The 12290-nt window shown below is 41.2% G+C and overlaps 3 protein-coding genes across 3 annotated transcripts; 2 read left to right on the top strand and 1 right to left on the bottom strand.

The window, feature by feature from the left end:
- The first annotated feature begins 3994 nt into the window (after positions 1–3994).
- On the top strand, positions 3995–5180 carry LOC131288841 (cell cycle checkpoint protein RAD1). Its single transcript, XM_058318019.1, has 2 exons — positions 3995–4275; positions 4334–5180. Exons 1-2 carry the CDS (start codon positions 4126–4128, stop codon positions 5117–5119), a joined length of 936 nt encoding a protein of 311 aa, XP_058174002.1. The 5' UTR covers positions 3995–4125; the 3' UTR covers positions 5120–5180.
- An 829-nt stretch (positions 5181–6009) lies between these two features.
- Positions 6010–7100, top strand: LOC131287386 (RNA-binding protein 7). The gene is made up of 2 exons (XM_058316431.1): positions 6010–6195; positions 6263–7100. Exons 1-2 carry the CDS (start codon positions 6112–6114, stop codon positions 6950–6952), a joined length of 774 nt encoding a protein of 257 aa, XP_058172414.1. The 5' UTR covers positions 6010–6111; the 3' UTR covers positions 6953–7100.
- A 1330-nt stretch (positions 7101–8430) lies between these two features.
- LOC131286073 (tetraspanin-33-like) lies at positions 8431–10339 on the bottom strand. Its single transcript, XM_058314937.1, has one exon. It carries the CDS (start codon positions 9997–9999, stop codon positions 9166–9168), a length of 834 nt encoding a protein of 277 aa, XP_058170920.1. The 5' UTR covers positions 10000–10339; the 3' UTR covers positions 8431–9165.
- Positions 10340–12290: the final 1951 nt, after the last annotated feature.

The following is a 12290-nucleotide window of genomic DNA, read 5'->3' as shown; positions in this document are numbered from 1 at the left end:
GATTAGTTAGACACTGTTTTTCACCACCACCGAAACGAAACGTACGTTTGCTGACCACCGGCACACTACACTAAAAACGGCTGCGAAAAACGCTCGCGAGACATTCCTCCACGACGGACCGAGCAATTCTGACACTGTCGGACGGAGATGCTGCACCCCTGCGATTGCCAACGATGCTTCCGAGAGAGCGAGAGAGATAAAGGGAGATGGGAGCGGGACAGAGGGAGCAAGAGAACGGCTCTCCAAAGCAAATGGTCACGATGGTGATCGGTTGATCCTCGCACGCGGTTCGCGCTTCAGTGGTGGTGGTGATATGTTGCACCTTATGTTAATGCTTGGTTTCACCTTTCCCCGTCCTATACGTTTTCCCCCGTACCGACCTAGAGTACGTCCGTCAGTGATGTACCATTGGCGAAAAACTATGTTGGATTGTATTTGTTGTAAACTATTGATGCGTTGATTCCAATCAACTTGGTATAGTTAAACATTTTTCTATGCCTCAAAAACCATCGATAAATCCGTATTGTCGATAGGAAAAAAAATCTGCGTCACCAAAACAAAAATTTAAGAACGACTTTACGCCTAATTTTCGCTGGAACTTTGGTCACAACCGCATTTTTTAAGTTCGCATGTTTTCAAGTTCTTTCGTGCCCTTCACGGTCAGCTGTTCTCCAGTTTTGTCTACAAAATTGCTCAAATTGATCATGAAGTTGCGTGCTTGACGGTTGCCCAAAACTGATCGTGCTATGTGGTGGCATATGGGGCCAAAACACTGCATTCTCGTTTTGTATGTAATGATTATGAATCGGTGTTAAAAAAGTATATGGATGCTCTCATCCAAGAACCTTTTTTAAGATGTTCTACAACCTGGAGGTGACATTTAACTTTGTGTTAGAGGCTGATAAAAAGCTATTGTGTGTTTTGCCCATTTTGGCTTTTCATAACATGAATGGCGTGTGAAGTTTTCCATAAGCCCAAACATAAATTGTAAATCTTTTCAATATTAAATAAAAAAATACCGATATTATTCAATAAAGTGGCGGAAGGACATAATTGAATACATTGCATATCATCTTCTAGACAACAAGCAAAGCACAGGAGTTTATTGCAGTGTTTTACATTACATTACATTTGGTAAGAAGACAAAAAATTATCAGTCCTAAATCTCGCCGAAATGATGCCCTTTATGTTACTAAATTAGACACTAATAACATCAAACTCTTATGCTTGATAAATGAAAACCTCATTTGATACATCACTGCCGGTTGAACATACACACACAGGTCTGCTGTACCTGTAAACACATTGGCCACAAAAGGCGAATGCTGTAAGAGAGTGTGTAGACCCCGCGAATCAAAGCAGGCGAACGGCGGAACATTCGCTAAATTTGTGATGATCCAAGAACGGACCTCCCTTTCCGCTGACCGTAAGTGAAATGGTTCCAAGGACTGTGACGCTTTAGCTGGCAGACCGAGCAACGAAAGCGTTTTGCACACGATCGCCATCCGTTTAGCGCAAGCACGCAAAGCTGCAAAAGTGTGCGCCGTTGTTTACAAAAGGTTCGCGTTTCTTTTCCTTGTTACAACTGTCGGAGCACGGTGTTCGTGGTGAGTATATTGGGCACGATCGAATTCAAGGAACCACGTAGCGAAATGGGAACCGTGGCTAGGCAAACTGGATCATCTAATGGAGCGTGACTTGTTGTCCGAGATTGCATACATTGCAAGCAGCAGGGAGGTTAGAAAATTTCGATACTCTCTAAACTGTATCCGTGCGATTATTTTGGCCTCCTACTCTTTGCGCGTTACGCATCACTAGCTGCGGTCACATACGCCATACCGTTCACTCTATCCAGGCTCCTGTGAAACGTTCACCACAGCTGACGTAAAGGAGGCAACTTTGCCTGTTGCTCACGGACTAAGAAAATCGAGCGAAGGGCAAACGCGTTCCCTCCCTTATTGTAGCACGCCACACTTTCGATTCTGACGACGGCCCTACATATGAATCAATTGTTTTGCCTTCTCATATGCTGTGTGGCAATGGGCGGAACATGGAATTTACCCAACGCTCACCGGTCATCGATTACAAGTGCACACTGATAAGCTAAAAGTGCCTTCCTGTACAGACAGCATTTCGTCTAACACCTTATCACCAGCAGCAGTCGCTAATCGAGTATTTCTTTCCATATGCTGAGCGTACACTCGAACGATCACATAAAGAGGCAATATGATCACGACATTTAAATGCCCCTTACACTTACTCCTTCCTTGCCCGTGTTCACCTAACTGACACTTTTCACGGTGCTCAAGAACGATTATTCGATTGGAAGTCACGCACCTTCCATGTACTCGCCGCGCCACGACACTTCAGCGATTCTGCTTTGTCGAAGTGAAACTGAACACTGAACATCGCGGCTACTTCGGCCTCACATCGCGCCTGCCTTTTTTCCATTGCACAATGGGCATTTGGTAGGATGAAAGTTGGGAAAGAATTTTGTGTTTTAATGTATACCCGGTTGACAGAAATTGACATTGTTGCTGGTACTATGTAGTTCCAGCAAGAGTCCCAGCAAGCTGCCATGGAAAAACTTGCTGGTACTACATGACAGCTGCAAAAAATTTGAATTTTTGTCAACCGGGTACTTACCATTATATCTTCAAACTAAAGGAACAACCTAAAAACTATCCAAAATATAAAACTACTGGTTCTAACCAACTCCGATGTGCATGTGTTTAAAATTCAAAGTTGCGCGAGTGAAAATAGTATGAAAATCAACTCAATCTCAATCAAAGATACAACAATGTTTGAAAACCAATTGTAGTGTGGGCAAACATGCTACATGCTTGTGATTTAAAACTGTTCATAATTGGTAAATTTCGTAATTCTTAAGTCATATTCTAGCATTATACTTTTAAATCCAACTCTTATTCGTGAAATTGAAGTCCTATGAAATTTTTACTCTTGTAAAATTACAAACGTATAATTAAAAAAAAACATTTTATTCCGCTATTTACTATAAAGTGCCCACTGTGCATAGGCATAATCACGAGAAAGAATGCACCGCTTACGAGATGAAAAGTAAAAACCCTGTTTATGCTAGCCCAGCAAAAAAAAGTAAGATTGATCAGCAAATCATGAATGAAAGGATTTTTTCTTAAATTCAGAATGCCCTGGTAGAATTGTTGTTGGATTGCTTTGGAGTGCACGCAAAAAATAATTAATGAGCGCAGGAGGGTTCTGCACACCTGGACGCAATTCCGACTCTCCCTTGAATGGATTTTCATCATGCAATTTTTTTCATCAAAGAACCAAAAGATTGGTAAAATGTGCAATGTTAGAGAAAGAGCAATTGTTTTATCTTTTCGTGGAATCTGAAAACTGCGTAAAACGCCAGATGTTGTAACGTGCGAGCTGATTATTTTCTCATAGAATTTGTTTAACATTTTCAAAATCGCGTTTTTTGTATGTGGAGTATGTACTACGGAAAAGTATTTCAAACTGAAATAATTCTAAATATTAAAATTAGGTAATGTGATGAAAATGAAATTCAAAATAAACTTCTAAAATGTGTAGAATTTGTCCAGTTTTGGCCATTTTCAATGTGGAGATATGTTTGTTCGATCAATATTTGAATATTGACTTGGTATCAAATGAAAATTTAATTCAATTCTATTGATTTTTATTTCTTCACAGTCGATAAAATACATTTGTTGGAGCTGGAATCACTTTTCGGACGTGCTCTGCTTGAACGCGCTATCGCATTAGTCTACGGGAAGCAGCCGATTGTACTTTACCAAACGCCGGACGGAAGCTCTAATTTGGCGGAGGTGCCCGGATCGAAATTTGCTACAGTTTATAAAGTTCTGCCAACGATCAACTTCTGTGCCTGCGAATCCTTCCGTGGCTGGGTATTACAACAAAAGCGTCAGCCGACCTGTAAACACGCACTTGCGACGAAGCTGGCACTGGTGTTAAACAGAATTCAAATCGAATCTATACCAGAGGATAAATTAATTGTTTTAAAGAAACAATTAGTAGAAGATTGCTTAAAATCTAGGGTATCCTCAGGACGCTAATAGAAAGCGAGCAATTGCTACTACCACAAGAACTGGACCGGGGATTTTGATGCAAAGGACAAAACGTTTGTTTAGTAAAGGGATCATTCACAATCCAAAGATGGTGACCCAATCGCAGTTTAGCCAAATCCAGTTTCAGGCGGTATTGAACAATTTTTCGATGCTGTATAATGTCTTGAAGGCTGTTAGCTTTGCCGATGTAAGTCTGTAAAAAAACATGTTTTAAATATTTACATTAAACATTACCATTGTTTCAGAATGCAATGGTGTACCTCAGTAACGACGGCATCCAGGTAACGGTAGAGGATGCCAAAAGCATACAAGCATCAGCATACATTACACGAGCCTGTTTCTCCGAATTCAAATTAAATCCTCGTGGCAATGCACAAGCTATGGATGGTGGCTCAAATGAGCTGAATATTCCATTCGGATTGAACTTGAAAGTGTTCACAGACTGCTTGAGTATGTTCATTTCCGGGGATTATAATTCGAGTCTTAAAATGCTTCAAAAGGGAAGTGGAGCCCCTTTGATTGTCATCCTGGAGCAGAATGGTGATGATAATCTGATTACGGAGTGCTCAGTGCGCACCATGGACCCGTTCGACTGCATGGAGCTCGACGTTGACGATGAGCAACAGATCGTCAGCAAGATCAACATCAAGGGGATGGATTTCTTCCTATTGCTCAGTGAAATGGATCGCAATTGCGACGATATCGAAATAATCATATCCCCCGACGCTCCACACCTCAAATTTCAGACTTTCGGGGAGTTACATTCGGAGGCCTGTGTAGAAATCACAAATAGTAGTGATATGCTCGTGACATTCAACTGCACCGAGGCAAGCCGTAATCGGTACAAATTTCAACACCTTAAGCTGGCTATGCGCACGCTAGCCTTGTCGTCGAAAGTAGCACTACGGACGAACAATGAGGGTTTGCTTGAGCTGCAGGTCATGATCGATAACAACGATAGTTCTCACATTTTTGTAAAGTACTTTATTCTACCGCTGGTATATGATGCTGATATGACTACATTAAATTAAAAGTAGTTTCTCATCGAAATAGATTGAGGCTCTTGCTTCCAAAGAAGACAAATAAAAATATAAATCGTGCGAAGTTAAAATTTTGGAAATATGGCCGGAAATGTTTCCTTTGATCGTTGAAAAGGTGGCGAAATGTTATTTTCAACGAAGTTTCTTGAAAAGCCCTTTTATTTCAAATTGTAACCAAGGTTGAAACACTACCTGCTAAACTAACCTTGGTCATAATGAAAATAAGGACTTTCGGGCAACACTGCTGTCAATTTCGATCGTCGGAAGTTTTTTTTTAGTGATGGGGAAACTAAATCCCTACAGGGATTCGAATCTTTCGATTCAAATCCATTCTAAGATCCGGATCTACGAACCCGAATCCCAATCCGTCATATCATATCGCTCATCTAATGCCGATTTTTTCATATGATGTGGTTAATTCAATGAATGATTTAAATAAGAATATCAGTAAAGTTGACATTATTCTTCAAATTGTATTCAAACAACACGAACAATCTAGTCCTTTTTGGGAATATGCAGAATAACTGATTTACCCGAGTTTCATCATCATCATGTAAACAAATCAATGTCGGTCTGAACTCCATGCAAAAAAATCTAGCGCGATTCGCGCGAAAAAAAACGCGCAAGATTTTTTTTATATGGAGTTCAGCTCCTGTCAGGCGACGTCACGCTGTAGTGTGGACCCCGAGTTAGGATTAAGTCAGAATCGAATCAAATCGAGTCCCAAACCAATCAAATCTGATTCGAATCCTAATCGAATCAAATCTTTAGAATCTGTCAGATGGGATTCGAATCTTCAGAATCCGTCTAGGGATCGAATCTTTGGATCTTCCGAATCCCGATTCTGCCAACACTAGTTTTCTTAAATTCATAGGAATTAATTGTTCAAAAGCAAGCTAACAAAAACAACTGAGTCGAACAGATCATACGAATATTTTGAGGTGTTACTAAAGTCGTTAAAATTTCGCAGCAATCTTTTAAAAATGACTGAAGACGATAGAACGCTTTGGTGTGGTAACCTGAGCGAAAAAGTAACTGAAGACCTGCTGTACGAGTTGTGCCTTCAGGTAAGTAATTTTTGTTACTCTTCCGAGCAGAAGGATTGTAACTTTAAATTTGGATGCTTCCCAACAGGCTGGGCCGGTTGAAAATGTAAAGATTCCACGGGATAGCGATAAACGACAACGATCCTATGCATTTATTACGTACGTTCACGCCAGCAGTGTTGAGTACGCCATACGTATTTTCGAAGGTTCGGCTCTTTTCAAACGCCCACTCACGCTGCACAAGAAAAACAGAAATGGACCAAGTCCTGCTGCACCACCCAAAGAAAACTTCAGGTATTCATCGGGAAATGGTCGTTTTCACGACGATCCGCCACTCAACGCAACCGAGACGTTCAATGGACCCATGGTCCATCAGCAGGAACCAATGGATAACAATGGAGTTATGTTTAATGGAAACTCGAGCTTCATATTCGAAGAGCAGAACAACGCTCCGATGCAAAGCGACATGCTTGCGGCACTGGTTTCCAACGGTTGCACCCATGAATTGTTGATGCAGCTGGGACAACAGATGCTTGGAGCCGATCTACCAACTTATGATGACAATAGTCAACACAACAGTTCGTACAGAACGAAAATGAATCACCAGGATCGCCAACATAGAAATCCATACTCGCGGGATGATCGATACGGGCGCAAAAATTATCGTAATGAGTCTCGCAGCGGCAACGAGTCACGCAGCGGCAATGAGTCTCGTTATCGAAATGAGCACGACAACCGCAGCAACGATCGAAAACGTGATTATCGTAGACGGCGATAGTAATTAAAGATAATTGGCCGCTGCAGACGGTCAACGGGTGGATACAATTTCTCTTAGATCCTTGTGAACCGTGGTACAAAATTAAGTAAACCTGCAGCAAATAAATACCGTCTCAGAGCTCTATCCTTGACGATGCTACTGAATTGTGAATATATGTATTTGCTGGCTACACAGGAATATATTCTGTACAAACTTACGGCATCGTTTACTAAGTCAAAACATGTACCGTTAGATTCAAGCTCACATTTTCAAATCTCGATTAGTTTCTCAGGTTTTGCAACTTTCGTAATTGTTTCGGTTTTTTAATCCGCTGAATGTTTTTGCCCGTAAGACCGAAGTTAAAATATTTTTTTTATATCAACATTTTATGCGATTGAGAAAAACATAATTCGATTGAATCGGCACGATGATTCATAAAATCACAAATCATCCAATGAAAGGGAAAGTCCAGAAAGGATGTCATAGAAAGAAGTAAATATATCGGATGGTTTTATAAATACATATTTCACCAAACAAAAGCAGACCCGTTTGTTCTATCTACACTTGTTTTTAATGATGATTCTTTTGCCCCTGCAAAATTATGATAAGCCTCTCTTTATGACACGATTTCCATTGTCTTTATTCACTTGAAATACTTAATCAGTACAATTCTATTGAGCTTTACAAATATATGACATAGAATTGGCGCGCTTGTGCTTCTTTATTAGCGCAATATCGTTCCGTCTGTTTGCGTATGTTTCGTGCCTCTTATCTAAAACTTGATTACAATAATTTCTAGTGAACTGAGTAGCTCTACTATACAGTTGAGATACGCTGTTTCTTTTCTATTTACGTTTTAATTATAATACGGAAGAAACATCACGAAATGCTTGTTTTATAGAGTTGTTTGATTCGATCTTCTACGCTTTATGCTTGGATATTCGGATTCGGTATTTGCAAACAGTGTTGAGATTGAAAATGAGAATCATTTTGATTTGAAGTACCGGAAACCATCCTTTCCCATGTTTTCTCCCTTCCGCACGGTTCCCGTTACTTTGAAGATAAAAAGTAAGATTTGATGATATCTACTCTTGACTGAACACGATTGCGACCTCCAATCTCTCCAAAGACAAAATATCCCAAACAAAGTTTTCACTCTACATAAATTCTTGCTGGCTGTGAAAGGTTTTGGATAAACAGTCTAGTTTACACCTACGTACGACCAAAACCTAGTTGTTGCTTCGTAAGTTATCGTCCTATCTGCATTTTGTGCAAATATCAGTCGTTGTTGTGCAGGATGTAGGATGAGGAATGGAATGCAGTATGAGTGTACGAGTAAGATCGCGAATGTCCGAAGGATCCTATCGAAAATGACCCGGTTGACAAAAATTTAAATTATTGCTGCTACTATTTAGTTCCAGCAAGACTCCCAGCAATCTGCCATGGAAAAACTTGCTGTAACTACATGACAGCTGCAATTTTTGTCAACCGGGGAGTTACAGCTGCAGTGATTAAAAAGGGCGGTTGAGTGAAAACTTGCACCCTTATCATGGAAATGATGTGAGTCACATTTATACTGATATTGTTTGTTTGTGAAAATATTGTTGTCTGACGCAAATACCACTGGCTTTATAAATGCCTTAGACTTGACTATTTCATCATCTAAGAGGGTAACTGGAAACCTCTGCTATCACGGCTATTCCCGTTCCCTTTACTTTGAGATGAAATTTAACCTTGGCTTTTTGACAACTTCGCGAAATAATGAAAAAAGATTGTAGAAATTGAAAAAAATCATTCACACGCGATTTTCACACAATTCAAATGAAATGTGCAACGAGTGGCCAACCATCTGAGCTACTGCTGTTAGTACAAAAAAAAACGTCATCGCGATCAATCTAGTCAGCCAAGTGGAGATGGTAGGGGAATTTGAAAGCGGCGAACGTTAAGCAATGCACACTGAGCACATTTCTCACCAATGCCTTATGCTACGAACAACGAAGGAAATTATGTGGTGGTTTACGGCCACTTCGTCTTAAAGCGCAGACTTCTTCCGCAACCACCATTGTATCTCGTTCAAGCTTAGTTTTCCGTCTTTTAATCTCTCTCACTCGCTCTCGGTCGCCTCATCTTTTTCATTCCTTCGCTTACTTTTTTTTCTTACGTCCTTGCATTTCAGTGGATCAAACTGGTCTGCCTCCTCCACCACCGCTGCCGCTCCAACCAACGTAAATTCACTATGACCAGCTACTTTTCTGCAGATCGATCTGTCCTTCCAACGTTTTGGCCAGGTAGATGACGAACAGCTGGCTAATGGCTGCTCCGAGGGCAATCCCAGCAATCACGTACAGATTCCGTTCGGCCCACACGCGCACTATCTCGATGCAGCCGTTGGTCCAAATCTTCTTGCTTGCCGCAGCAACCGACTGCTGCTGGATGTGGTAGCCACACATAATGTTTACCAGGCCCGAGCTAATGTCCGTTGCGTTGATGCAGCAGCTATACGGTACACCGCACTTTTCCACACTCGGCGACGAACAGTTGAAGTACTCATTCTTGCCCCAATCCAGGTAGCCTTCGTTGCTAAGCCCACAACAGTGGAATTCTTGCTGGGCGAAATCGATGAGATTCTGCAGATCCGGGTCATCCCGGTAGGTGGTGATGATTTTGTCCGTGAAAGATTCCTCCAGCACCGCGTTCACCTTATGTGGAAACACGAACGCCGTGATGGCGATGGCCATTTCGCACAGGAAAAAGATCAACAGGCAGAGCGAGTAGAACTTTAGCAGGCAGGTGTTTTCGCGCAGCGCCCCAAGGCAACCAGCGAGACTGACCACGAACACTATTCCGCCTGCGATTATCATCACCAGCGATAGGTTCAGCATAATATCGTAGAACGTTTCCAGCTTTATCAACCCGGTGGCCTGCCATTTGTCAACAAATGCGTAAAATCCGATGCCAATGAGCAGCCCGCCGAACAGCCAGAATATGAAATTCAGTAAAAATATCATATACTTTACGCAGGAACTGACGTAAGTAAAGTTGTTGGTGGGGTATCGATACGGTGGCATTTTGCACTGCGGTGTCCTTCTCGGTCCTCGGTGAATGCCCTTATTGGGGAGGAAATGTTGCGTTTGCTGTCGATGGCTTTGCTCGGACGACAACTCTGATGAGATCAAAGCAGCTCCAGTTTACAACGAAATCCTTTGTTTACTACTCGGATCACTTCACACCCGGATGTGCTGCTTTGGTTGGGACTTCCGCGGGCTTGAGACTCGATGGATGCTGATCATTCCATCAGAAACACATTTTACTGCACAAATCCACCGTCCGTCCTTTCTGCTATTGCCAATAAACTTTCCAATTGTCAACTGCAACGAATTCAGCGTTTTTGCTTCTACAATTCTCTACTCCTCCCCAAGCCTTTATGACTCACGAACTATAGTTAGTATACCCAACTAACAATTGACAAGCATCTTTGGAACATTCTGTCTGATCTTTAGAACGTTTTTCCACCTTCCAATAAACCGCTACATTAGGAAGTGTAACCCAGCCGTTTGAGTTTTGACAACTCATGGAGGCGGCCATTTTTACCGACGGTTAAACCCGGTGAAAAAGTATAGCGATATGAAATAAAAAAAAACGGTGAATTTAAAATAGTTTGTAGTTCCACTTGACGATCTTGCATCTCCCACTCTTTGGGATCAGCCGCTGTATTTCCACCGGTCTCGCTTGTCATTTAGTTGCAACTATTATTGTCCAACCTATTAGAGGGGAATATGGATCATTTGGTTCAAATCTTTTTATAACTAGTATTGTTACTTACTTGTGTTGGTGTTTGCTGCTTCTGAGGCTCGAACTGCTTGGGACAAGAAGAGGTATGTTGTTGTCGGCTCACCAAATCACATGAGCCACGCTCCGCTTCGACGATTGGTAGCTTAAATGCCAATATCTATCAACAAACATTTTCAACAGGTGATGGCTGACCACAGTTATTCCTTGGCACAACGAAAAGCACCAGTCGGCTGTAAAAGTAGCCGCAATGTATCTGTATGTATCTGTACGCTGATGCACTGCTTTTGCTTTGATTCACTATGTGCTGCCACCAAACGATTAAGTATTTCTTTTTGATCATGGTTTTCCAGGTGCGTCTTGTGGACCAACATTTGGATGCTTGCTATGGGTATTTCCGTGGAGATTCATGTCGGCGCATCACTTGGTGAAACATCGTTTTCATTGTGTGTTTCATTGATTTGGCTAATTTTCGAACCGAATGGTGCTTTTCGTTATTCCATGGAATGACTGTGGTCAGTCATCACCTGTTGAAAAAGCTTCATGATATGATATTGTTTTTTTGTCAAGATAGGTTTTGTGATTTCCATTTTGTTTATTTGTTCCTCTAGGGTTTATGTATACAAATAATCGATATTTCTTTTATCTGTAAAATTATTTCAGTGTTGAATTAAAATTAAAATGAATAGATGTCGTTATGGAACGAAAACTCAATATTTTGTATTTAATTTGAGTGTTGGATGCACATATATGTTACATGTTTATATTATTCTTTCGATAGATTGATCATTTCTTAAACTTACTCCACCAATGTATGAGATAAACGTATAAATAGATGTTGACCCTCCTCATCTGCTTGGGTGACCGCTAGCTAGTAGCTTATTTCCCTGGTATCTTGTATGTTGGTTCCACTCAGTGAGGCAAACAAACCGGGGCAAACATTTGGGCCAGTAGGTTCAAATGGAGTAACGATCGCCCTTTAAAAACTAATGTGTGCGAATTCGGTTTATATTCGCCTTCGGTAGTACACTAACAACTTTCATGTTTCCCATTGAAGTTTGTCACAGCTGAAAACGGACGTAACAAAGATGAGTAAAGTAACAATTAGAGAGAAAAAAAGTCTTACTTTTAATAAATGCTCGTGCCAGAGCAGCAGCTATAATTGCACGAACTTTTATTTCATGTTGCATTTCGTTGATGATGGCTCCGTAATCCAAAAGGTCGTTAAGCTCCTGCACACATGCCTTAGAAACTCTTCGACCCTTAGCGGCTTCGTCGAGCCGCTGAAGACTGCCACCGAGGCTCATGGATGTTCATAAGAATCTGTCTGTGTAGTGGCAACCCATCGATAGTTAAATTTAGAGACATCGAAGCAGGTAAAGTCACATTGCTAGAAATAAATAATAATTCAACATCACGATACGTGTATTTGCCCATTCGACTAATATTTCAATCATCTTACCTGAATCGTTTGGACAAACTAAACAGCATGTCCTTCGGCAGCTGATTCTCTCGTAAAATATCTAACATCATGATCACAGTCGAATGAAACAGATTTTGAACAACTGCC

Source organism: Anopheles ziemanni, chromosome 3, assembly GCF_943734765.1.
Source record: "Anopheles ziemanni chromosome 3, idAnoZiCoDA_A2_x.2, whole genome shotgun sequence".
In the NCBI taxonomy this organism is placed as follows: Eukaryota; Metazoa; Arthropoda; class Insecta; order Diptera; family Culicidae; genus Anopheles; species Anopheles ziemanni.
Note: the sequence above shows the minus strand (reverse complement) of the source record. Positions and strands in the feature narration are given on the sequence as shown.

What these genes read in the sequence shown, in the direction of transcription:
- LOC131288841 (XM_058318019.1), top strand. Translation starts at nt 4,126, where the DNA reads ATGCAAAGGACAAAACGTTTGTTTAGTAAAGGGATCATTCACAATCCA. An exon ending in AGGCTGTTAGCTTTGCCGAT is followed by an intron (nt 4,276 to 4,333) that starts GTAAGTCTGTAA and finishes CCATTGTTTCAG; the next exon opens with AATGCAATGGTGTACCTCAG.
- LOC131286073 (XM_058314937.1), bottom strand. Translation starts at nt 9,999, where the DNA reads ATGCCACCGTATCGATACCCCACCAACAACTTTACTTACGTCAGTTCC.
- LOC131287386 (XM_058316431.1), top strand. Translation starts at nt 6,112, where the DNA reads ATGACTGAAGACGATAGAACGCTTTGGTGTGGTAACCTGAGCGAAAAA. An exon ending in TGTACGAGTTGTGCCTTCAG is followed by an intron (nt 6,196 to 6,262) that starts GTAAGTAATTTT and finishes GCTTCCCAACAG; the next exon opens with GCTGGGCCGGTTGAAAATGT.